This window comes from Polistes fuscatus, unplaced genomic scaffold (assembly GCF_010416935.1).
Source record: "Polistes fuscatus isolate 324 unplaced genomic scaffold, CU_Pfus_HIC Scaffold3, whole genome shotgun sequence".
NCBI lineage: Eukaryota > Metazoa > Arthropoda > Insecta > Hymenoptera > Vespidae > Polistes > Polistes fuscatus.
The window spans coordinates 12,927,211-12,954,857 of NW_025113107.1; the positions used below are offsets into that span (position 1 = coordinate 12,927,211).

The 27,647-nt window shown below is 28.9% G+C and overlaps 1 protein-coding gene and 1 long non-coding RNA gene across 2 annotated transcripts; both read left to right on the forward strand.

Annotated features, from left to right (window-relative positions):
* The first annotated feature begins 1,029 nt into the window (after window positions 1–1,029).
* Window positions 1,030–27,553, forward strand: LOC122519758 (adenylyl cyclase-associated protein 1). The gene is made up of 8 exons (XM_043639437.1): window positions 1,030–1,305; window positions 17,090–17,513; window positions 17,638–17,922; window positions 18,003–18,247; window positions 18,367–18,545; window positions 18,671–18,877; window positions 26,758–26,901; window positions 27,147–27,553. Exons 1-8 carry the CDS (start codon window positions 1,215–1,217, stop codon window positions 27,228–27,230), a joined length of 1,659 nt encoding a protein of 552 aa, XP_043495372.1. The 5' UTR covers window positions 1,030–1,214; the 3' UTR covers window positions 27,231–27,553.
* LOC122519763 lies at window positions 4,136–9,213 on the forward strand. Its single transcript, XR_006304358.1, has 3 exons — window positions 4,136–4,566; window positions 4,732–5,076; window positions 8,925–9,213. It is a non-coding gene; the product is annotated as an uncharacterized LOC122519763 (long non-coding RNA).
* Window positions 27,554–27,647: the final 94 nt, after the last annotated feature.

The window sequence follows — 27,647 nt, forward strand, 5'->3', positions numbered from 1 at the left end:
TAAATGTTATTTATATGATCATATTCATTCATCAAGTAAATTATTTGCAACTACATTAATCCACCCAATTACACATTTCGCACATTAATGCTTGGAATCTATTCAAGAAGACTGTATCCCATCGTAAATTTCTCTTCCACTAGTTTTATGAGGATTTTTAATGAAGCTCGCGAATGCCGTTAGAGTTCATTGCTGTCTACTCGGTGTCTCGCAAAAACAACATCATCCTATATAGTATCTATTGCTTTTATAGTACCTACATGAATGATACTCCTATTTGAATAATAATTACGATTGTGTAGGCCAGTAGGTTTATCCAAAAACTTGATATATTTCATTAGAAACAAATCAAATGTTCAATGAAAAAGATAGTTTATCTTTCATTTTTTAATAATTATTATTTTTAATTTTATTAATACAAACGGTAGGTTGCAAAAAGTTTTCAGCCTATTCTTCATTACAAGTTTTGAGATTACTTTGAAAAATAAATGTGAGTTTGAATTAAAAAAAAAAAAGCCAAAAATCCAACTCACATATATATATATCTTATGAGAAGTTTTCTAAAACAAGTTCATATAATTTAATTTGTTAAAAAAGAAGAAAAAAAAAATCTAAACGTTATTCATTAAAAACTTTGAAAGCCAACGTATCACCGAAAGTAACTTTTGTTACATATCAAGTTCTTGCATACACCTACAAAATTGATTACCGACTTAATCGTCACATTTTTCTTCATTTTTATTTTTTCAAATATTTCGATAAAATTTCTATTTTAAAATATTATATCTGTATAAAAATTCATATATATGAAACGAACGAATAATTTTAATCAAAAGAAAAAGAAAAGAAAGAAAAGATATAAAGTTTATAGAAATCTAATCATTGGGGAGTACAATAGGGTGGGGAGGGGCACTTTTCTTATCTTAAGACACTGTTGTTCGTCTTAAAGCGTTACGGCCCTGAGATTCAGAAGGTCAGATTAGAATTCAATCGTGAAAACTGACGAAGTCAGTCGCTTAACATCTTTCATTAGTCACGCATGGTTATCCTCGTGATATCGTTATCGTTCCTCTTAAATTTTTTCTCGTTTTCTTTATATTATTATTAATTATTTTCCTATATTTTCTTTTGTTTAACATATTTCTGTGATACCATAATTTGATCTCCCATTTTGCTGTGATTAGTGTTATCTAACGGACAGAAAAATTTGTAAAATGCCGCATATTAAAGAACCCAAGCAGAATAATAATGAATCTCGGATGGTACCGGAAACTTACAAGAGCATATTAAATATGTGGCAGAATCGTGAGTGCCGGATTTCCGGATTATTTTTTTTTAATTTTTATTACAATTTTATCGAAACTGATCGCATAATAAGTGTTTTATCATTAAAACACGTATCATGTATAAATGTATAAGTATAAGTGTGTATGTCCAATTATAAAAGAAAAGAAAAAGACAAATAGTTTTGGCGGAACAAACGAGCTACTTAATTGACCAACCGTTCGAATTATTAATAGCAATTATAGTATGATTTTGAAAAAAAAAAACAAAGAAACAAGAAAAAAAACTTTTAATCCTCTTCACGTTAATCCACTAATTTACACGTACTCGTTACAATCTTTTAAGTTTAATCATTTGTTACGAGTTCTTTAATTTTCTTTTTTTTTCTACTTTATTTATATTTCTTTACGAAAAGTAATTCTAACTGTAAAATAGCTGATGCGAGTTAAAAAGTAGCGGGATTCCGGATGTGTGTCACGTTGATTCGGATAAACGGTGATCTGGTAACAAACGACTATTTCGAATCGTTACTTGATTCATACCTGTCCTGTGGAATAATAGTTAGTTTGAGACAAATGATTGCAATACTAAACTTGTTAAAGGATTTTCTTAGCATTGGTAATATTTTTAACAATTATCTAGATCATTTATCAACAAAATTTATCTACTATTTTAATACGTGTACGTAAATTTGCAAAAATTCATAACATATACTATATTCTAATTTGTTTGTTGTTGTTTACTCGTTTTAAATTCTTATGCGATTAACGAATCGCATTATTGCAGTACGTGACGTTATTACTAACAATGATGAATGTGTGTAATGAATACAGTATTGTTTCATATTCAGAGACAAATCTGTCTAGCAAATATGAATAGTGACAAGAATGAATCTTCATTTATATTTAATTATGCTTATAATTAAAATCGCTTTGAATAAAGAACATTTTCTACGTATTTTAACATATTAATCGTATACGTTATTTAAATATAATATATATATATACGTTTATTATCAAATTATCTAAATCTATACTGCTATCGTACGGATATCGTTATCGATTTGATTTTCAATCGTAATCTCGTCTCGTACATTATATTGTTTCGTTAAAACGTAGTTATTTTCATTGCCAGTATAATATTTGTAGAAAATTCATTCGAATAAAATATTGTAAATTTCGATAATATTTGCCATTTAAGAGTTCGTAATTTTTATAAAGATTTTTTTTTTTTTTTTTTCAATCTCCGTTATAGTTCAACGTTTTATTATTATATTTTATTCGCAATATATTTTTTTACGCGAAAGAATATTTTATCAGTCGTAAATCTTCATTTTGTTTTTTTTTCTATCTCTTTCTATGCGTATTTTTCTTTTCTCCGAGGTATAATAACATGGTATATTTATTCTCATTTCTTATTTCTTTCACAATCCGATATATATATATGTAGTACTCTTTTAGAATTTATATACCTATTTTTTTTTCACGTATACCATTAAAATAGTGTCTCTCCTTTACGTGCGTACTAGCAACTTATTTTACATTGGTTAAAAATACATCATCCACTCCTCCTTATAGGAAAGGAAAAAAAGTATTTCCAAGTCAAATTAATTCAAATTACTTTAAGCGACACATCTCCTTAATTGGATTTCATTTTGTGCACATATACTAGGATAACTTTTATTGCGCTTAGAAAATTAACTTTGTTTATTTTTTTTCTCCCCTTTTATTCTTCTTCTTCTTCTTCTATTTTTAAAATTTTGCAATATGGATTGACAATAATTCAGATTAATATTAGTTAAAAGAAGAAAAATATTTGAATAAGTTTCTTTTACTTTTTTTTTTTTTTTAATCGATTTAATTATATTTACGTTTGAAGAAAGAGATTAACGTATTAAAATGTATTTTTTAATGCGTACAGATCGAAAGAATAATCGCGACCTCGAATATATCGTGAAATGCGGTTAAGGATAATTTCTTTGAGGTTTTCCTTATACACGTTTAGTATTTCAATGAAGACATCGTTATTTTATTTGGAATTTATGTACTATGTTTTATTATTTTATTTATTTATTCTTTACTCCGCCCCTTTCGGGTTTGGAGGGCTTCCCTTACATTCTTTCTTTTACAATATCCTACAATAATATTCAATCAAACTATATAAATATATCATCTTATATAAATTATATTACAAACATAACAATTGATACTTAAAAATTCTAATTGATAACTGACTTTATATAAAAAATTATCTTAACACTTTTCTTTCAAACCTTCTCCGCTTCCCTTCTGTTTCCTATCACTCATTTTAGTATTTCTGCCTCCTTCAAAAAAAAGTTAAAGTTAAAGTTAACAATAACTCTTTCGAAGTTTCGAATTTATAGCAACATCTTTTAGAATAGGAAAAGAAGGCCTAGCGAAATTATGTAATCCAATGCAGTATCGGTAATCTGTATCTTTGATAAAGTATCGAGAATTTTATTTAAATAATATATTACAAACACACACACACACACACACATGAAAAATATTTTTATTTATTTGTCCAATATTTTTTCAAACAAATGATCAATACATAAATAAATATATTGTTCGTTATAAATACCAAATAGACGTACAAGGGATAAGGGTTGTGTCAGAGCTTTATTTCACGCTTTGCCGAAAAAAAAAACAAAAAATCAGCGTTAAGGTTACATATATTTAATATCTCACTTTAAACCATGATCATTCCTATTTATAAAATAAAATTTGTCTTAATACTTACCACATGATAATTACGTACTAATATATATAATTACAAATTCTGTAGAGATTTATTGAAAAAATACGAATAAAAATGTATTTTCCAATAAAAAAAAAAAATTCAAAAAACCAATAAACAGTAACCTGTTATCGAAAAAAAATAGACAATCGAGAGGGTCAAAAGTTGAAACGTTTTCGGATTTCCGGGAGGATCCGTCAGACGATGTAGAGAAATTGCATTTCCGAGTTTTCCCCCTCCACCTTTCCTCCCTCTTCCCTTCTTCCATGTGTGCACACACACACGTATATCAATATAATAGTTACATACGTGCGGGTGGCTGTGTGCCACGTGGTGGTCCATGTTCCTCTATTCCAGAATTTCGGGTCTCGGCCACCAGGTGGCAGCACAGCAGCTAACCGGTCGAAACTCGGAATGAGGAGGTTCAGTATTGCGCCGGCCGTTCATCTCGTAAGTTGCTTGTCAGATTTTTCGTGGTTAGCTGCTAGTGAGCTACGCCCCCCTCAAGGGAGGAATCCTACGGTTTATTATATACTAATTTTCACTTACAATTTATTCCAATTGTTTTAAAAGTATTTTTTTTAATTCTTTCAAACGATTCGGTTTAACACGGTGACGTTATAGGAACGTAAAAAAAAAAGTATATATATATATATATATATATAGTTAATGTGTTTGTTGAGAAAGGAAGGGTAGTGTAAAAAGAAAAAAGAAGAAGATACACGGAAGGAAAGAAGGCGTAGCATCCCCCATCATCAATTGGAAGAAAAGAGGGATGTTTTCTTTTTAAACATCGAACGCAATAAACACTTTTCACCCTAGTGGGAATAATATCAAAATTCGAGATAAGGATCTTGTCACAAGGCTGCGGAGAAATTCAAGGAGCTATCTTTTTGGCATTTGTGGCTAACGTTTGGTTGCTTCCTTGTTTCCTTGCTTGCTAGCTAGTTATCTACCTACCTACGCAATTACATCGAGCGAACATCATCTTCGTGGGTGGTGAAATCTCATTAGAACTACCCGTAACATTTGGTAAGCCGTAACGATCTGAAATGTTCCACACATTTAATTCGAATTTATATTTTATTCTTATTTAGCGTATAATTCTATAATTCTCGCCCCATAGTTATTACAATAATTGTCACGTACTATGGTGTTTAACGATCAAATAGGATACAATTAATTAACGCCGAATTGTTGCAGTTTAAATCTAATTGTCTCGATCTCGTAATTTGCGTACTTATAAGTACGACCGAATTTAAACGAATTAACAACGTTTTTTATTTGAAAAAGAAAAAAAAAGAAAATGTTCTTCCCGTTGTAAACGATATAGCTCGTCTTTTTTTTTCAAATGCAAATAAAACAGATAGATAAATAATCGAAATGCAATTGTTATAATTTTAGACAAATTTACGATCGATAAATATTTCTTCGTTAGGATTTTTTCTTTTTCTTTTTTTTTTTCTCGATAGAGAAAAAATTTATCGATAAATCACGGATAACTCGTTGGTCTTGAAATTCTAGAGAATCCTTTATATTTATTTTTTTTATTACACGAGTTCGAGAATCGAGCCTTATAAGGTCCTTCTCTTGGTGTATGTTGCAGCAGGTCGGTTAAAAAGAATCGTTTAGAGAGAGAGAGAGAGAGAGAGAGAGAGAGAGAGAGAGAAAGAGAGATAGTAGCCTTTCCCATCGTTTCTTCGTTTCATCTTCGTTATTTCTCTCTCTTTCAAGAGGGTAAATGCGTTTAGCGAGAAAACAGGCTACTACATCAAAGAGAATAATATCATGTTATAGGCTTTTTGTTATAACTTCTACTTCTCTTTCCTTTAGAAGAAAGATAAATATATATATATATATATAGTATATAAAAGCTCGTATTTGTTAAACTTTGAAAAGTAAAGTTCATATTTTGTATTTTTCTTTATCTTTTGTTTTAAAAGAAAATATTCAAAAGTTTGATCAAAATATCAATTCGATAAAGAGGAAGAAGAAAGAAAAATATATAAAAGAAAAGAATATATATATTTATGTGTTTGTGTGTGTGTGTGTACACCCACATATATTTTTATATATAAAAAAAATTCGATTTTCCAATGTTCTCTTCCTATTACTATACTGGGCTTCCTTTAAGTTTCATGCTCTCACGTTTTATCCCTAAACGTGCTTGTAGTAGTGGTGTACGTTGTTTCTAAGGGTCAAATATCTTTTTACGTGTCGTTTATAAAAAGACTATATCCACCTACGCCTCTTTTTGACTTAATCTTAAATTTAGGACGTTCCTCGTAAAGATGTCATTTTTCTGAATATTTTATTTTTAGTAATAATAGTTTAATAATATAACAGTAATAATATCTATCAGATAATAAACGCAAACTTTGTTAATTTGTTCGCATATTTTTTTTCTCTTTTTTAATGAAAGTACAGTTATACATTGTTCTATTATTTATTAATATATATATATATATTTAAAAAATTATTTTTTTTCCTTTTTTATATTTTCTAATTATAAGAAAAACGTTAATTAAATTCATCATTTCGTTATATCTATTTCTCTCTCTCTCTCTTTCTCTCTCGCGTGCAAATTATATTAAATTATTTTTATTACTTATTATTTTTTTACTTATTGGGACAGTGTCGATGCTAATTATTGTTATCTTACTTTCTTTCTATTTATATATTTTTTTCTTTTTTAAAGAATGCAACAGGAAACAGGTATTTTTTGTTTTCCCCTTCTGTAAAAAGGAAAGCACGATAATAGAGAGGGGATGGGGAAAAGCAACGTGACTTTTTTTCGTGTCCTTCGTTTGAGAATAATTTATTGTTTATGCGAACTCTAGAGGGGGTTGGGAGGAAGGGGTTGAAACGTGCGAAAGAGAGAAAATAAGGAAACGAGAAGACTGATTGTGAGATTAGAGAAAATAAAAGGTACAAAATAGATAGAAAGAGAAAAAGTAAGAAAGAGAGAGAGAGAGAGAGAGAAAGAGAGAGAAAACACATTCGTGATAGGAGAACGTGGGGGGGTGTGTATTTTATCTCTCTTGCGATTGAACGAACCCATTGACGCAGACGCAACATCCACCCAGGCTTCATCTTCTAGGGTGGACCTCGTTTTACAGATGTGGACCAGTTGTTCGCTAGACTTCGTGCACTATTATTCGTCATATAAATTCGTCTAACGTATCCATATAATTTTTTTGTCATTGAATTTATTATTATAATCGATATTTTAAATCAATATATCAATTTCGAAATAATTTATTAATTATTTAAGTTAAAAGAGGGAAGAATTATCTAAGACAAATTATACAGAAAGAAATCAACCCTTGATCGATCTTACGTTAATTAAATCGTGTCAATTGAATTTAGAATTTCATTAAGAAAAATAATAATAATAGTTTCGTTTTTAATCGAGTATTCGATTAGAATTTGTATATCCTTGTTGTTGTTGTTTTTTTTTTTTTTTTTATATAATAATTTTTTCTTTTTAATCAATAAAATAATCAATAAAATAAATAATCAATTAATAAATTATTATTGATCAATAAATTAATCAATAAAATAAATTGTATTGTTAAAAATTGTTATTTCGTTTGTGATAATAGTAAAAATAGAATTTTACGATTGGATAATATATATGGGGATTGTAATATTGAAATATTTAACGTTCATTTTATTTCGAGGGTTGATATGATTGCGTTATAATTTAACCTAATTATTATGCGAAAGTTTTCATTATAGATAATACAATGTTATATTTATTTATAAATATTTAATAACACGTGTTGTTACGCGCTATAATTAAAATTATATCAAACGGGGTACGACGACGGTGTGTATTTGTATTTCTAACGAAATTAACAGAGTTTATTTTACCAAACGCGTCGGATGTGTAGTTTCTTTTTTTTCTCCCCCGTCTTTGTTTCTTTATTCGTTTTCGAGGAAAAAAAAACAAATAAAAAAAGAAAGGAACGGGTTACAACTGAACTTCACGATACGGGAGAAGAGAAAAAATAATTTGAAAAGCGTGTTTTGTGCCTGGGCGTTTGTGTGTGGGTGTGTATGTATGTATGTATGTGTGTGTGTATGTGTGTGTGTGTGTTTTAGTTTTAAATCGATTTTAATTCTCCCCGGGAAAAAGAGTGTATGCAATGTCGCGATAAATAAATAATTTATTTTTCATTTCATTTGCATGCTTTTATATAAATCTTTTTTTTTCTCCTTTTTTCTTTTCGGTGCCTAATCAATCGAACGAACGAATGAACGAACCTATCGATGTGTCTAAAATAAAAAAAAAATATAATTATATTCTTTTATCTCGTTTCTTTCGTCATTAATAAAATAATTTAATATTATAAATGAACAATTTTTTGTTTTTGAGAAAGATAAAGATTCAATTAAATTTGTCCAATCTCTGTATATTTAGCAACGATAAATTTTCTAGGTATGTATCTTGAATAATCAAAGATTATATTATTATAGTTAGTTCAAACGTTTAAGTATTCTCATGTTCGTTGACGTAAAATCACATTATAATGGTGTATGCTTTCGTGGATTTCACGAGAAGTTCAAGTAACGTTTACGAAGGGAGGAAACGTTCGGGTAAATTTGAAGAATAAAAATATCTTCTCTCTTTTTGTTAGGATATAAGAAACTTTGATGGAAGAAGCTACCGTATATATATATAAATTTAAACGGAGAAAATTTCAAATAAACGTTTATGAGAATTTTATTAAACGTAGGGGTATTTTCTTGATGGGGAAAATATTTTACATAAATATATAAATACTTGGTTTTCAGCATATTCGCGGCAAGATAAAAACAGATTCAATATTTGAATTATTTCATTAATTATTTTCAAAAATATTTTAATTTACAAGAAGAAGAAGAAGAAGAAGAATTTCTTGGATGAGATTAAACTTGATGATAATTATAAGAATTCAAAGATAGACTATATTGCATATGTGTGTTTGTGTGTGTGTGTGTGTGCGTCTCTGTGGTATCGATAATCGTTTGACGAAAGTTAAATTTAGGTGATATATACGTAAATAAACGCTTCATCAATTTTTATTAAAGATCTTAATCAACATTAAGAAACAATAAAGTGACACAAAGTGTTCGTAGAAAAGCAAATCTCATAATCGAGATAACGAATAGAACAATCTATAACAAATTAATCTAATAAACGAGTTATTATAAATAAATATCTAAGATCGTGTTACTATTAAAACTACAAAAAAAAAAAAAAAGAAAAAAAGATCAAAACTATACAAAATTCTTTTCATTTTTTTCTTCCATTTGTTTTAACGTTGACCAAATAATATTTTGTTCGTTCAATTTATCGAACAAATTCAACAATAATAATAATAATAATAATAATAATAATAAAACTAACACGGAAATAGATAAAGAAGTATAGTTATTATCGAGGATGTTCAAATGCTGCGTATGCAACAAGAGTTCGAGGAAGGAAAAGCTCGTGACCAATGAAATGGCCAGCAGCAACAACAAATCATTGGGAAACAAAGTGGCCGATTCATCGATTAAAGATGACGACGAGAAGAATATAATAGAGGAAAAGAAAGATAAAGCTGCTGCCAACGGTGAAATTAATCAGAGATGCGAGAAAAATAGAAAAATATCTTCTTCGTCGTTATTAGAAAATCATTTAACTGATATGGAAAAATTAACTATGATAGATAATAAGAAAAGGTTCGAAAAAAAGAAAAAGAAGAAGAAGAAGAAGAGGAAGAAGAGATGAAAGAGAAGGAGTGTAAGGGGGAGGGGGTGGGGGAGGGAAAAGAAAATAAAGGGGGTCAGGAGGAGGAAGAGAAGGGTCAAGGCGAGGGGGTGGGAGGGGAAGACGAAAAAAGAACGACGAAGAAGGGTTGTATTGGTACTGGCGAAGGTAAAGGGGAGGAGGGTGGTGGTGGTGGTGATGACGGTGGTGGTGATGGTGGGGGTGAATTCGATGCCGTAGAAACGGCTATAGCTTCCGTTAAGACGATCAACGTTGTTGTTAAATCGAATCTTTACGATGGCTTGGCTTATATCGAGAGAACGATCGACGATGGTCCCGACGAAGAGGGGGATGATTCCGTTTTCGAATCGTGTCCGAACGAGAACGAGAACGAGAACGAGAACGATAACGAGACACCTGCTAAAGTTGTAACAGGTATTATATTCGATTGATTCTTCTTGCCTTCTTTCAACTTTATTCTTGTCTTGGATCATTTTCTTTTGTTGTTGTAATTGATGAAAAATAAAATTATAAAAGTAAGAAGGAAATAGGGAAGGAAAGAAAAGGAAAGGAGAGGGAAGGGAAGGGAAGGAAACGAGAGTGACGATATTTTTTATTATTTTTTATTTATTTATGTGATTTAGGGAAGGGAAGGGGCATAAATATAATTGAAATAAAATAATAAAAATAATAATTGAAATAAAAATAAAAATAAATTTAATTGATGTACTTTTTATATATTAGAATTTTATTTAACATTATAATATAATGTTTTATTATTTTTAAATTCGGAGATTAGTGTAATCATTATTTGGATTACACGTATTAATATATTTAATATGTTTCGTCTTAACATACTCGTCTCTCTTTCTTAATAAAACGCGTATTCGTATTAATATTTATATTTGGAATATTGTTAATCGTTTTTTGTCGATCGAATGATTTAATTTATTCGTTTTAATATAATTCGTAGACGATCTTAGTCTAATGTATAATACTTGTTCACGAAGGTCGAGCATATACTTAAGAAATGAGCTGACGTATTCTCAATTTATTCAAGTGGATACTCCTTTAAAATGAAGCTTGCTTTTTTATTCGGCTTATTTCCGTGTCCTTCTCGTCATTTCTCATCAGAGAAAAAGAAAAAAAAAAAGAAATTTCTTCTTTGGAGAATATTTCCCCCAAAAAATTTCGTATATTTTTCTAAAATTACGTATTTCCTGATATTATTGTTAAAAATAAATTCATTTTCTCGATAGACCGCAATCAAATTGAGAACGACAAGAAGGGTGGTTGGGTGGGTGGTTGGTTGATTGGTTAAGGTCGATCACAACGTTCATCGAAAATTGATTACGTATCTGACCTAAAATGATTTTAATAGAAACTAGAATACATATATACACTATTATTTCCTTCTCTCTCACTCTCACTCTTTCTCTCCCTCCCCCTTTCTTTTTTTAATAGCTTCGGTTGACAAAATATTTATCAGAGAATATAACAAACCCCAATAAATCGAATAAAGCTTTACAAGGTTTAGCAATAATGCGTTTTTTTTTTCCTTTTTTCTTTCATTTTTATCGCGTTAACTTTTTTTTTCTTCCTATTTCATAAAGATTCGATTCGTTATCCATCCATCAATCCATTATTATACTTTTATCCGATGCGATTTCCAAGTTTCGATTACGTTGGGTGTTAAGGTGGGGGTGGGGGTAGGTGGTGGGTGGTGGGTGGTGGGGTGGAAAATCTCCTTAGAAATTCCACCGACTATTGTCGTCTTTTATTATCCTTCGATTATCTCTGACCCCTCCCCACTCCTCATTCCTTCTCCTCACCATGTTCAATACCATAGAAAAGGAGGAAGGGTACGATAGAAAATCGATACTCGTTTTACGAAAGAAAGAGAGAGACAGAGAGAGAGACCATTCATATTGGCATCAGCAATTTCTGTAATACGATTTTCGATCGATGACGACGAGAAGATGATGCAAAACCACCACCTATTATTTCTTTTTTTTCTTTTCCCTAGAGAATCCCGACGATACAGTAAATCGATTATCGAAGATTGTTATTCGATCGATCGATTGTAAACTACCCGTGATCCTATTGTTCGAATCGGAATAGTATTTCGGTGAGGATTACTTCGAGCGTGTTATTTTTAACAGACTTTTTTTTTTACGTAATACACTATCTTCGTAATAGTGTGTACGCGTTTTTAACCCCAATGCGATTGTCATGGAAGGGAAAAAAAGGAGAAGAAAAAATTATAACGATAAATAGAAGTGATTTGATTTTTCTATCGGTCTTTTCGTATGAATAAAAATTGGTATACGAATTGATATTTATTTTGTAACGTTTGCCATTTTAATCTGCGAAATGGTTTAATTTATATTTCGTAAGTTACGAATAGGGGGGGGGGGAAGGGAAGATAAAATTGGCTTACGATCAAAACAAATTATTTTTCGTACTTTAATAACGAGCATCCACTTTTAATCTCTACGATTTACGTATATATGTATTAAATTCTATACTTTAGAGGATATATATTTTACGAGGGGGGTGGAATACATAAAAAAAGGATTTTAGGTAAACAATTTAAATCCGCGACAATAATTTTCAATTCGATATTTTATACTCGGTTCCGTAATTTTGTATCATCATAATAATAATATACCCTGACATTTTGATAAAAACATAATTTCCAAATGCAACGGTCATTTTAAAAAATATTTCAAACGCTTTTAATTCAACAATTAAATAATTTCTAACGAATCGAGTCTAACAAGAAATAAATGAAAGAAAGAGGGACGAAGATGATACTTGTAAAAAAAAACAAAAGAAAGAATAAGAGTGGGGGGGATGAAAAAGGGTAAAATAGTATAGAAAAATAGTTAGAAATAGTAATAGACAAGGGGGGAACAAGAAAAATATGCTTTTCGTAGTTTCTGCGATTCCACGTTGGCTGTCAGAAGAGGATGACGGTGATCCGGGATCGGAGGGATGCAGCGGGATGCAAGAACCCCCTGCAACCCCCGTAGCACGCGACGAGCTAGCATTAAGGCGTCACAGGTTCTTCTCCGATTTACTGCAAGCTACCCAAAATACTTCGGAGCACAGAGTGAGGTTCGACCCTTTAGGACCGATGGTTCACACCGGTTAGGGCTACGATTAATAACAATCATTTTATTATGCATGACACACACGTTTCTCTATTATTATTATTATTATTATTATTATTATAGAAACCGACGTTTTATCGATCAAAATCATCCATAACCCTTTTTATCTTTTTATTATCCTCCTTCAAAACGAATCTAACCATAATTGTTATCTACTTTTATTATTATTATTATTGTTATTGTTATTGTTATTGTGATTATTGTTGTTGTTGTTGGTGGTTAACTATCCATTTGTTAATTGGTCATTTAACTTTTGACGTTATATATAAACTTACGTGTATCATACATATATGTAATTTATTTTGTATAATTCATTTTGTCAATTTATACTTATGGGGTTTTATTGTTTCTTTTCTTTCTTTTTTTTTCTGTTATAGGAAAAATTGTATATTACGTTTTAAACGTTTATTCGATTATGAAACATTTTGCTATCATTTTAAGAGAATTTTTTTTTTGGTTCTTTTTTTTCAATATAAAAGAATCCACGTTTTTTGTAGCAAATTATTTTACGCAGAAAGAAATCTGAACGAAATATTTCATACCGAAAGAAATTGCGTTGTAAAAGAAAAAAGGGTTAATTATTTTGATTTCGAATGAGTTACAAGATATGAATTTATTTTTTTTTTTTTCTTTTTTTATTTACGAGTAGTACACAGTTTTTCCGGTAATTCGAGAAACCTCGCAAAGCTGAAAAATAATTTCTCTTTGTTCTAATTTTTGTTGTTTTTCTTTTCTCTTTCCTTTCCTTCCCTTTCCTTTCCTTTCCTTTCCTTTCGTCAAACGTTCCTTTCACAATTTATATAACTTCACCGTGGTTGCATATATATTATTTTTTTATTTATTAGAACATAGTACACATACACTAACCTACCTTAAACTCGTTGTCACCGAGTTTATCAACGCTCGTGAAATATTTCTTGCCTCGGTTTTTGTTTTCCCTTTTTAATCATTTTTCTTTTTCCTTTTTTCTTTTTTTTTTTTTTGTACGTTCCACGTTTCGGTACTCTCGCGAGAATAAAACTTTTGTTTGATATAATATTGAAATACGTTTTAATATTAAAATCTTTGAATAAATAACTCTAATTTGCCTTAGGGATAACGAAAAATTTCAAATCTTTTTTTTTTATCTTTCTATTACAAATTTTGTGTCGTAATAAAAAAGAAAACAAAAAAAAAACAGAATTAAAAAGAAAAACAGAATTCTGTACAAATCGTAATAATAATAATGAAATAATCTTCGTAATTATTCTTTCTCTTTGTGTATGTGTGTTTATGTTCTGTGTGCATTTCTTCAAATTTTTACTCATTCACGTTGCACGAATTATTTTGCACGATTTTTATATTACAAAAATTTATCACTTTTTCTCCTCTTGTGTAAAATATTTCTCTGTAATATATTATCTTTCATTAAATATACAAATAAATCTTATATTTGAAAAATTCGATATAAAAAATAAGTGAGATACGTGTTCAGAATATTTAACCAGACGTATGAATATAAATTAATATATTTATTAATTAAATAATTAATACAAAAATAAATGTATTGTAGTTACCAATTTGCGAGAACGAGAATGAACGTTTTCGTTCGTTTGTTTTATTAGAAAAAGAAAAGAAAGAAATAGAAAAATTAGGAAATCGAACTTGACACGATTAAAATCGATCGTTTCGAACTTTCATTGAATCCATTAGTTCATCTGGTACAAAACTTTTTAAACAATATTAATACTTCGTAGATAAATATAATCGAAAAAAAAATGATTGGCATTATTATTCACGTATTTATCCTAAATATTACTACCACTTATACAAATAGTTTTCAAACAAATGTCCGATAAGTGTAACGGTCTACGATTTTAAATGTCACTCACTATATATACACGTTTTTATCTTAAAATAAAGAACAATTCATCTGAGAATAGATACGAACGTGTGTGTGTGTGTATGTGTCTATGTGTGCCAAGCACACATTGAATAAATAGACGGAAAAAAAAAAAAAATATAAAGAACAAAGTTGGAAGATTTTCTTGAATCCACCAGCATAGTCACTTCTCACTGACATTATTATTATTTTTTTTTGTTTAATCGTCGTGTCCTCGACCCATATATCAACTTCCGTCTGTTATTTTTATCATTGAAAAGAAAAGAATAATCTCTCACAGTTGTGGTGGTGTTTGATGGTGGTGATGGTAGGGGTGAGTTTACGAATAATAATGAAAGTTTTCTATTTTAATTTAAACTTTTATTATTTTTTCTCGTAATATGCATGTGTGCGTTGATAGATATATAATATGTTTAATAAATCATATTAATCAACGCGCGTGCATGTTATTTATTTTTAATATATTTATATTAAATTATATATATTAATATTATATTAATTATAATAATATATATTTTAATATATTAATTATTATAATAATTATATATTATTAATATATATTAATTTATTATATTAATATTTTTATTATATTTAAATATAATTCATATATATATAAATCAGAATAATATAATTGGAATATATAAATCGGATTGTGAGAGAGATCTGAATCATCATAGTACTTTTACGCCTACGTATTTATTCGTTTTATAAATATTTCCTACGTATGTATGCGTGTGTGCTTGTGCGCGCGAGCGCAAGGTATTTTATACGAAATTATACAAAGTTACATAGTAATATACATCTTGGAGGATTTGCGTGAAGTTATCTAATTATAGAAACAGACACACGGAGATGATATTCTAGCATCTTGAATATCTTTCCCCAAAGTATCTTTTTCAGTCTTACGTAGATTTTCCGAAAGTCAAGTACGTTCAAGTACGCGTCGTCTATCTTCATTATTTTTTTTCTTTTTAACGAAGGGTGATAAAGAGAGAGAGAGAGAGAGGAAGAAAAAGAAGAAGAAGAACAACAACAACAAAAAGAAGAATAAAAAAAACGTATATATATATACGTATTTGTTGTTGGTATATATGTAAAGAATCGATATGTTACATAACAGTGTCATAATTCTTTAAATCCCCCTTTATAGAAATATTTTTCAATAATCTTTTTTTTTTATTTTATTTCTGAGGCAAGGTGAATGATCGATTGATTCAATTTTTTTTTTGTGTTCGTACTTTAATCTTCCATCGTAATCGTTCATGTTGAATCCTTTAAATCGATATATAAAATACAGTTCGTGTTAATATTATTATTATTATTATCAAGAATTCTTTTTTAAATATTTAATACTCGAATATATTAAATATTATAATTAAATCTTTTATCTGTCGCGAGTGTGTGTGTGTGTGTGTGTGTTTGTAAACGTTCATATTGTGTTCTCATTTTGTTAAACTTTTCAGGATTTAACATTTGAGCAATAATATTCTAAAATGTTAAATACGCGTTATAATACTTGCGACATAATGATGAGAGTTTCCCCCTCCCCTCCCCCTCGTCCCCGTTCACCCCGTGGTAGAATGTTGACAGAAACTATTTTTAACCCGTGAATTCCGTTTTAATATACGGTCTTAAAACATCTTAATACGCGAACATTTTCTCATACCAGGTGTTACGAATTATTACGTCAACGTGGATAAAATTCATTTTTCCCAACTCCTTGAAATTTCGTCGTAGCAGACAAAAACTAGCACAAAAAAGTTTATCCTTAATATTATATATACAAAATACGCGCTCGTATTTGCGTTATTTTTATAAAAAGTAATCATTAACGATCGATCACGTTTTAATATTTAATTGTTAACGTTATGATATAGCACGCAATAATAGATAATTAAATAAATAACGTAAGTAAATGTGTGTATGTGTGTTAGAAAAGTTGTCTATTTTTTTCTTTTCCTTGCATGTGTAAGTGTTATTTATTTGTTATTTTTAACATTTTGTTTGTTTACCGCATGAAAGTAATATCATTGAGAACTTATAATAATAATTAATCATCATTGTTCTCGTAATGTAATAAACTAAATGTTGTTGTTATTTTCCTGAAGGAGAGAATGAATGTTTAATTAAAACAATGGAGAAATATCTTTTGCATCGAGCATCGTTAATTAAAAAAATGTTTTTAAAGAGATATATATATATAGTAGAACACAAAACTAATTGTAATTAAAATTTGATTTCATTAAGGTTGCGAAGTAAGCGACAGGGAAGAACATTTGTTGGATCTGGTTAATCGACTTGAGAGTGTAACCAAACGATTGGAGAGAGTACCAGGAGGAGGACAGTCTCTAACTCAAACTCAAGAAACCGCTGTTCAAACTAACACACCGTCACCGAAGAAACCACAACCGGTGGTATCAACGAGAAATACAGCGGCGTCGCCATTATCATCACCGGAAAAAGCATCTTACAATATATTACAACCAAGCATCAACAACAACAACAACAACAATAGTAATAATAATAGTAACATCAACATCAACAGCAACAATATGTCTGTAGCAGGATACGAAGATTTGTTGGCAGGATCGTTGAAGGAATATCTACAACTGAGCCAAAAAATTGGCGGAGTTGTAGCTACTCAAAGTGAAATGGTTGAAAAAGCATTCCAGTGAGTTTTTTGTACTATTTTTATCTTCATTTAATCATACTTATATTTAATATCTATAGGGAATCTTTTCCATTGTAAAAAAGAAAAAGAAAAAAAAAAATCTCGTAACGTTTGATTTTTAAAGAATACAACTTGGTTTCATCCAATTGGCTGGGAGTCGTTCAGCGCCAACCAATCAATCCGAACAAATGTCATTGCTAGCACCGACATCGGCACAGATTACTCAGATTCAAGAATTCAGCGAGAAGAATAGAAACTCGCCGTTTTTCAATCATTTATCTGCCATAAGTGGAAGTATTCCAGCATTGGGATGGGTAGCTTTCTCACCTACGCCAGCTCCTTACGTTAAGGAAATGAACGATGCTGGACAGTTTTATACTAATCGCGTTTTAAAGGATTGGAAAGAGAAGTTAGTACTTTTGAAAAAAAAAAACTTATTATTATTATTAGTCGATTTAAAACATTAATATCATATTTTTTATTTGACAGAGACAAAACGCACGTGGATTGGTGTAAAGCATGGGTACAAACATTGACCGATCTTCAACAATACGTTAGACAACATCATACAACGGGATTGGTATGGGCTAAATCTGGTGGTTCTGCGCCAGTGGGGGGGATTCCACCACCACCACCACCTTCTATGCCTTTACCTGAGGTATCTGCATTGAACGTCAGCGACGACAGAAGTGCTCTGTTCAAAGAAATTAATCAAGGGGAAGGTATCACGAAGAGTACGTGTATTTGCAATTGATATTTTCTTAATATCTCGATGATACACATGTACTTTATGTGTGTGTGTGTATAAACTATCGTTTATATTTTGTCTCTATTTCATTGAATTCTCATTTAGATTTGAAAAAAGTCACGTCGGACATGCAGACTCATAAGAACCCATCTTTAAGAACTGGTCCAGCTCCATTCAAAGCTCCTGTTCTTGATAATGCAGTACCAGGAAAAACTGTATTACCAGCTAACGCACCTATCGATAAACCACCTGTGTTTACTAAGGATGGTAAAAAATGGCTAGTGGTGTGTATCCATTTTGAAATCGTCCTATTATACTAAACAATGGATTTTCGTTTTGCAACGATTGATGAAATATAACCAATGGGTATTTTTTTTTTTTATGTCTTCACAAAACAAAACAAAAATAGGAATATCACAAAGGTAATAAAGACCTACTCATCGACAACGTCGAGATGAACAACGTTGTCTACATGTTCCGTTGCCAGGACAGTACAATGGTCGTCAAAGGAAAAGTTAATTCAATCGTCATGGATTCTTGTCGCAAATCATCGGTTGTATTTGATTCGGTAGTATCGAGTATCGAATTCGTCAACTGCCAAAGTGTACAGATGCAGGTGCGTTTTTAACACAATATTTTTTATATTAAATTATTACGAATTTATTAAAACGTATAACGTATACAAAAAAAGAGAGGTATATTTCTTCTCAAAGAATACATACATATACATATATATATATATATGTATAAATATTTATGAAAATATATAATAAAAGACAAAATAATAAGGGAATCGAGATAGATGAACAAAATCATTAGACATTAGTGTTGTTTCTTAATCTAAGCCTATTGCACAAATTTTGTATTTCCTTTAAATAACCAAGATTTTGTTTACATGTTAGAATTTCAAACAAGTAAGAATATTCCTCGTTGGTTAATTCTTTAGGTACGCCAAATATTTGATGCTCGTGAAATGGCATAATCGTTTCATTAATTTTAAGAAAATCCGACATCGAAGTGCTCGTGTCTGTGACCGATGGTTTTACCGAAACTTCCATTTCTTTTTGTTGAATCGTGAAAGACCACAAATTTTGTAACCTACCACTGGACGATATATTAGAATTGGACAAATTTTTACTATCGTTTAAATCGATATCATTACTATTATTATTATTAGCATTGTTCGGTGTTGTAGAAGACATTATTGTTACAACTTTTGGCAAGATATGTTTTTCTCGAGTCATTATTACGAAAGGTGACGATGGCACGTTTTCATTGAATTTAAGATCTGACGATGACTCATTTACATTCTTTTTTTTATTATACTCGAGAAATTTATCAGGATCAAGTATTCTTGTCACGTTGCTATCGTGATGATTAATTATATTAACGTATATTATCGTTTGTTCGTTGGGTACGATATTATTACAATATTCCTCATCGATGACATTTACTTTTTCTTCTTTAAACGATAATGACGACGATGATGATAATGACGATACCGTTTTAAATTGTTTCTCGATCGTTTTATTACTGTTATCCAGATGTTGTCGAGTATCTTCTTTATTAATGAAATTACCTTCAATCGGTATAACGTTGATTTCGTTAAGATTATCATCGTTATTATGTATTTTATTTCTAAATGTACCACGCATCGTTAATGGCCCCCTAATTGGACTTTTAGGTCGACATATTGGATGTTGTTCAATTTTTCGTGAATCCAATCGACTTTTTAATATAGGTATACATGATTTAGAAAATGATTTTGGTTGGGTCAATATGATGGATGAACACTTGGAATCCATTTCCGAATTAGATTTTATTTGATCGTATTTTTGTTCGTTATTCGATCGTGAGAAAACAGCTGAACGCGATGATAAATCATTTTTATTAATGTTCCCGTTAAATCGTGATTTTTCTCGCGACATATTACAACTGTTAGGTCTCGTATATGATTTAGTTAAAGAATCCGATACGATATCTTTGTTATCGATTATTATATTGAAATTACTTTTTGCCTTAAGCTGAGAATTATTATTATTATTAGTCATCGTTGCATATTTTTTCGAATAAGTAATACCTTTTACGTTTATCGGTTCTTTAGGTTTGATATTATTATTTTTATTTGTTATTTTAAATTTGGGATTAAAATTTGTAGTATTATGCGTATGATTATTTCTCTTTAAATTTGATTCATCCAAGGCATGTTGTTTTTTGTAACTAATACTTCCGTCAAATATAAATCCTTCCGATTTATTTGGCAATAAATTTTGATTACATTCTTCGATAGATTTAACTTCGTTGATTAATTCCAAATCGTTCGTTTTTTCAATATAAGAAACTGATGTTCCATTATTATTCAAAATAATATTTTCACTCTTTGTTGTATCTTTCAATTGTTGCAACGATTCGTTATCCTTCTTTTTATTAGTTTCCTTTTTTATTAATAAATCTATACAAGTATTTATACAATATTCTAATATATCATTTCGAATATCTATTTCTCTAATGGAATCATTATTCATTTTAATATTACTCAATGATTCTTGATAACACTCAAAATCATCTATTTTATTAACAGAACTCGAAGTATCACCTGTAAAATACGAACTACTTCGTTGAGTAATCACGTTATGTTGAGATATCATCGTATCTTGAACATCATCATTTTCATCATTTTCATCATTTTTATGATCAATAATGTCCGAAATACAAAGTATACTTTTTTGATTATCATCTTCATGAATTATTTGCATTTCACATTGATCATCAGTTTCGTATATTTCGTTTTCGATAATTTCGGTTACTTCGATGTCATTTTTTCGATCATTGTTATAAGATATACGTAACGCGGATGATGATAAGTCATTTTTAATGTCGCTCAAAATTTGTTCGCGAGTCATTGAGAAAATATTCGATTCGTGAGTATCGATAGATACCACCGATATTGGAATGAAATTAAATTCAATACTTTCCCGACAATTTATTTCCGATAGGGTTGTTGTTGTTGTTGTTGTTTCCGCGAGAAAATATGGATTTTGAAATAAATCATTTTCGTCGGGTATTATGGTGGTGCTCATTTTGAGTTGTGCGAATGATAACATTCCAGGTCGTCTTTTCAATGATAAATCATGATCGTATAATATGTCATCTTTTTTAATAACAGATGACGACAAACAACAACAACAACAACGTTTACTTTCTAAATTCGAATCGGTTGGTGAAAATAAATTAGTCATGCTACCGTTATCTATCATTAATTGATATTTTATACTACTACTACCACCACAACCATAACTAGACGAATCGGTAGTCCGATTGAAAGATAATAAATCATCATCGGTTTCTTCCATTTTATTATTATCATCTCGAATATCATTATTATTATTATTATTATTATCATCATCATCATTATTATTATCATTGTTATGAATTTTTGTAAATAATTCTGTATAATTATCCGCGTTATTATTTATGCATTTTTTTGTTAATAAAATATCATTGATATTACTCGGAACGTTATTATAATCATTTTGATAAAAAGACATATTAAAGCTTTTAGCTTTACGTAATTCACCATAAGATATCAAACGTTTATCATCATCATCATCATCATTGTCACGATTACATTTTCTTTTACAATCATCATCAATATCATCATCATGATCATCATCATTATCATTTAACAATGCAACTTCCTCGTGTCGTCTTTTACCTTGCAAAGAAGGTTTATTTTTCTCCATAAAAAATGATTTCGAATTATTCATAAGTTGTTCTCGCAATGAAATATTTTCGTATTCCGATAGTATCGATAAATCGTTTAAACTGAAATATTGCGATGAATTATTAATCGGTATAATTTGTTTCGATAAATTATTATTATTATTATACATTTCCGAGACAACGTTATCGTTGATCGTAATATTGTCTTTTTTTTTGTCATCGTTTATTTCCACGTTCAATGATGACGTAGAACGAATTGATATTTCATCGGATGGTTCTTTACTTTGTACAAATATATACGTTCCGCTAGTTTTCTCTGTACAATTACTAATAGTTGATTCTTCAGTTATAATATCCAATAATTTAGATTTAAAATTTATTTTGTCATTGTTTAAACAATCAACGTCATCATAATAATAATCATCATCATCATCATCATCATCGTTTATATCATTCTTATAATTATTCGACATAGTTTTTTCTTTCATTTCATTAATAATTTCAACGTTCGAATATAATTTGTGTAAAAGTTCTTTCTTACATTGCAATGCTTCATTTATTAACATTTCGGTAGATTCGTTGTTTTCCAAATCACTATCTTTCAATATTTCCAATTGACTTGTTGAATTTATCGATAACATGATCGACGAGGGATCATCGTCAGTTTCTACGAATTCTGATGATAATTCTTTTTTATCTTCTTTTAGAATATCATTACTCGTAATAAATGTTTCATTTAATATTAAATTATCATTCGTTTTATACGATTTTTCTTCGTTTACGATAATTGATCCTTCGGAATGAGTTTTTTTCATCGAAATCGTCGAATTATATTCTTCGGAATCGATACTCTCAAATAATTCCCAATCGCTGCTATTAGTTTGTAAAATTTTATCGTTAGATTTGTTTATATTTATATCTAAATAAAAATTATTTCTTTCATTATTATCGATTTGATTTTTCATTTTGTCGTAAGTGTCAACGACGTTACGATAAATAGTTTCAATGTGGTCACATTTTTTCTTCTCGTTTTCTTCATCTTTTTTTAATTCTTCTTCGATATGTTTTTTAGGAGAATCTAACGTGACACCGTATTTTCGTAAAACGTTCTCGAGATTTTCCAATTTACGTTTTATTTGATACAACGTTTCTTGTGACATTAATATGACGTTATCATTTGTAGAATTATAAGTGAAATTTGTTGATACTAAATTATCATCATCTTTATCATCGCGTATACTTAAATTTAACGAAGTTAACGAACGATTATTATTAATTTGATTTATTTGTAATAAACCGTTAGAATAAGTATCCACGAACGTTTGCTGATGATTTTTTTCCGATTGCTCTTGCACTTGAACGATAGTTGTTCCTTTTACTTGTCCGATGATTTCGCATCTTTCAGTTGCGTTTCTTGCATCTGTTGTTTGAGCGTGCAAAGATGATGACTTTAACAAAACAGAACGTTAACACATCGTCAGAAATAATACGATTTTTATTGGTCACCTGTTAGATTTATTTCTATTTTTCATATATATTACATTGGCAACTAAGTTTTCGCTATTTCTTTTTTTTTTTTTTTAAATTTTAACATTCCACGTGTCATGTTAAATGTTAATATTTTTATAATAATAATTTAATATTAATTATAATATTAAATTATATTATTTATATATATATATATATATATATATTATATAAATAAATATAAAAAATATATTCATAATATTATATTATATTATTATATATTATAATATATATAATATTAAAATAGTTAATATTTTAATAATAATTTTTTTTTAATATGTTAATTTTCGGATTATAATTTATTCGAAATTATTTTATTAAAAGTAAACTTTGAAAACAAATTAAAAAACAAACGGCTGGAATTTAGTATTGCCAACCTAATATATATATATATAATATATTTTTATTCTATTTTTCTTTTTGATTTTTTTTTTAATTTATTTTATTAATATTAATATATTATAATATATTATAGAATAGAAATTACCTTATCGTCCGTGTTAGTTTTAAAAAACGTAGAAGAAGAATCTTCACTGATTTCCGATGCACTGCAATTTAATTCTAATCTCTTGTTACTTTCTTTCAATTCTCGTAAAAATCTTTTACATTCTTCGATACTTTCGATGTATTTGTCGCAACCATTGTTATTCATTATTTTCGATCGTGACGTTGCAAATTTTGCATTATCATCGTTTAATATTTTATTCAACGAACACGAATCGCTATTCTTTCGTGGCAACAAAGAAAGTTGCTTCGTAACTTGATGACACGTGTTCGATTCTAAATTTTCGCTCTTCGAAAATCCATCGAATAATTGTTGAATATCATTTGAATTCATTTTTCTACGATATAGATATTATAATATTATTTTTTTTTATTTTTATTTTTATTTAATCCTTTGAGTGCTATGAACGCATATATGCGTCCAATCTGGCCTATCGTTGCATATACGTGTTTGTCAATATAAATGGAAGTAATATAATTTTGTGTTTTGTGTATTAATTATTGATTATTATTTTGAATATTGTCGTATGAAAATTATATTTAATAAATCAAAATTTTAATTATTAAATATAATTTATATTATATTAGAATTTGATTAATATTATCAACGTAAAAACAATGATATTAATAATAAATTATTTCATCCTTACAAAATACTTCAGTTAAAAATATTCAACACTCAAAGGTTTAAATATTTCTTTTCTAACATCCTACGATCGTTTTTTCTTTTTAACTTACTTGACAGATTCAACGCTGTTAGTTTTTAATGATTCGATCGTTAGATTTTGTTGTTGATCTTTTGAAAATACTTTTGGTTTATTAATTTCGGACGAAACGTATCCCGTTTTTGTGTCGAATAATTCGGTCATGCGATTTAATGATGTTGAATCCAATTTGGAAGATGACGAATACGTTTTGGACGTTGAACTAAATATATAAAAAGAAAAATACTCGTAATATTTATTTATTTATTTTAAAAACAAAAATTGCAAGTTCGTTTGATTTAATTAGATGATTATTTTTTCGTTGATAATTAACTCGTAATATTTATTTATTTAAACACAAATAACAACAAACTTGCAAATTTTTGTTTGGATAAGAGATTAAATGATTATTATTATTATTATTATTTTTTTTTTTTATTTACTTAAGCAACATATGTTTGATCCAAGAATTACGATCGTTCGAAGTGGATAACGTTAGTCTCAAATTACGTAATTGTTTTTTTAATTTAGGATTTAAAATTTGATAAGGAAGTGGCCATGTTCCGTATTGAAGTTTGTAAGTCAGTATATTGATTTTCAATTCTAAATCATCGACCTTGCAACCGACACTGTTGAGAATATATTTGCTAGGTGGAACTGTGTTAACCGTCCATTTTCTTTTCATGTATAATACACGTAGTAGTAGTAACAGCAGACAAATAATGCAGATTGCAATGATCTTTAAACATAGTCAAAATATTGCATTTATAATATCAAAAGATAGAATTTAATTATATATATATATTTTTTTTTTGTATAAAACATTGAATTAAAATTATTTGCATAAACGAATGACACGGTTTAACATTTATAATGATCTCATATTATTTCTAATAGGAAATTATTCTAAATGAAAAAAGACAATTTAAATTAATAACCGAAGTATGAGAAAATGAATGCATAAACGTTGTTTAAGCGTTAATTAATTAAATACTGTTATTGGTAAATCTAAAAAAAATATATTTATTATTATTAATACTTAAAATAATATTAAATAAATTGAAAAATAATATTAGAGATAATATTAATTAATATTATTATATTTGTGTAAATAATTTTATTACAATGATACATTACTTTGCAAGTATACAATCCTTTCCTCCATAATGTTGCTTTAGTAGTTAAACAATCAACAACATCTGTAACAACTTCCATCCAAATGTATCTCAAGATAGCACGTATACATTGTTTCCAATCGGTTTCGCAAATTATTCTAACGGGTTCTAGATTACCACCTTGATCGTAATAATACATAAAATAATCTTTTTAGGTTAAGTTTTTACATGGTAGTCATTTTTACTTTTATTCGTATGATTTTTTGTTTGTTTGACTTACCTGGTTGCCAACGCATTATCGATGTTTGATAATATTCTCGTGGAGAAGTTTTTATCCTAAATGGACAATACCTTTCCACCACGAGATTATTATTTATTGTAAAATTAGATATGTAAAATCATGTCATAGCAGATCTTTTATACGATATGTGACAAAAATCGAATAAATCGTTGTTGTTGTTGTTGTTGTTGTTGACGATACTAGTAACGTTTTGCTTTTGTTATATATTAATATAATATATAAATTTTTTTTTCCTTTTCGATTTGATTCATGCTAAACGATTATTCCAGTTAGTTCATTTCAAACATTTCCATTATACCTAAAATTATTTTTAATTTTTTGTTTATTTAAGGATTACGAATTAATTCGTGGTGGTACTTTCAAGAAGAATTTAATCAATTTAAATTCGATACGTCATTCGTTAATTTTACATAATTTGATATTAAAGTGAGCCAAAAATTCGTGCATTTTTAAATGAATATTTTCAAAATAAATTTTACAAAAACAATCCATTATGCAATTTACGTATAACACAATAAACGCACGAATTTTTGGTTTGCCAACTAATAATATTATTAAATAAAACATTTGTGAATTCGTTGGTAAATTAGTTTTCTTTTTTGTTTTTGTTTGTTCTCCTTAGGTACTCGGCAAGGTGCCAACTATTTCAATTGACAAGACGGACGGTTGTCAAATGTATCTGAATTCTGAATCATTGGACGTTGAATTAATAACAAGCAAGTCTAGCGAAATGAACGTCATGGTGCCGAAAGGGAATGGAGATTACGTAAGAATTTTATATAATAATTCTTTACAAATTAATCAAACTTATTAATACTTTTGCAATTTTAACAATACAAATATTTCAAATAAATGTTCAATAATTCCTCATCATCTCGAGGAATTCATATTCACGAGTTATTCATAATAAAAATAATACTGAAATTCCGCGATTATCTAAGGAAATATTCAAATATTTTATTACTAATTATTTAGAATTAAAAAATACATTTTGTAATTTATTATTTACAGACGGAGTATCCTGTTCCAGAACAATTTAAGACTACCATCAGTCCAAAAGGCCTCAGCACAATTGCAATCGATTCGCTTGGTTAAAAAAAAAAAAGAAAACCCTAATTAAATACTACTAATCGTAGCCTAAAATATCTTTCTAACAAGTACGATTCACATTAGAGGTATATCATCGTTAAGGAAATCATCAATTTATTATTATTATTTATTGTCTTCTCGAATAAGATATGGTCGAAAGTTATGATGACGACGACGATGATAATGATATGATGATGATGATGATGATGATGATGATGATGATGATGATGATGATGATGATGATGATAATGATGATGATTAGTCGAGTTAAAAAGGATCGAGAACTCGTAAAAAACAAAACGCGCGCTACGAATTGATTTCAATCCTAACTAACAATTAGGATTAATAATCCTTTCTTCTTCCTTTCTTCGACCCACGTGAAAGAGAGAGAGAGAGAGACTAGGTAATAGATAAATTATCATT

What these genes read in the sequence shown, in the direction of transcription:
- LOC122519758 (XM_043639437.1), top strand. Translation starts at nt 1,215, where the DNA reads ATGCCGCATATTAAAGAACCCAAGCAGAATAATAATGAATCTCGGATG. An exon ending in ATGGTAAAAAATGGCTAGTG is followed by an intron (nt 18,546 to 18,670) that starts GTGTGTATCCAT and finishes AAACAAAAATAG; the next exon opens with GAATATCACAAAGGTAATAA. An exon ending in GCCAAAGTGTACAGATGCAG is followed by an intron (nt 18,878 to 26,757) that starts GTGCGTTTTTAA and finishes TGTTCTCCTTAG; the next exon opens with GTACTCGGCAAGGTGCCAAC.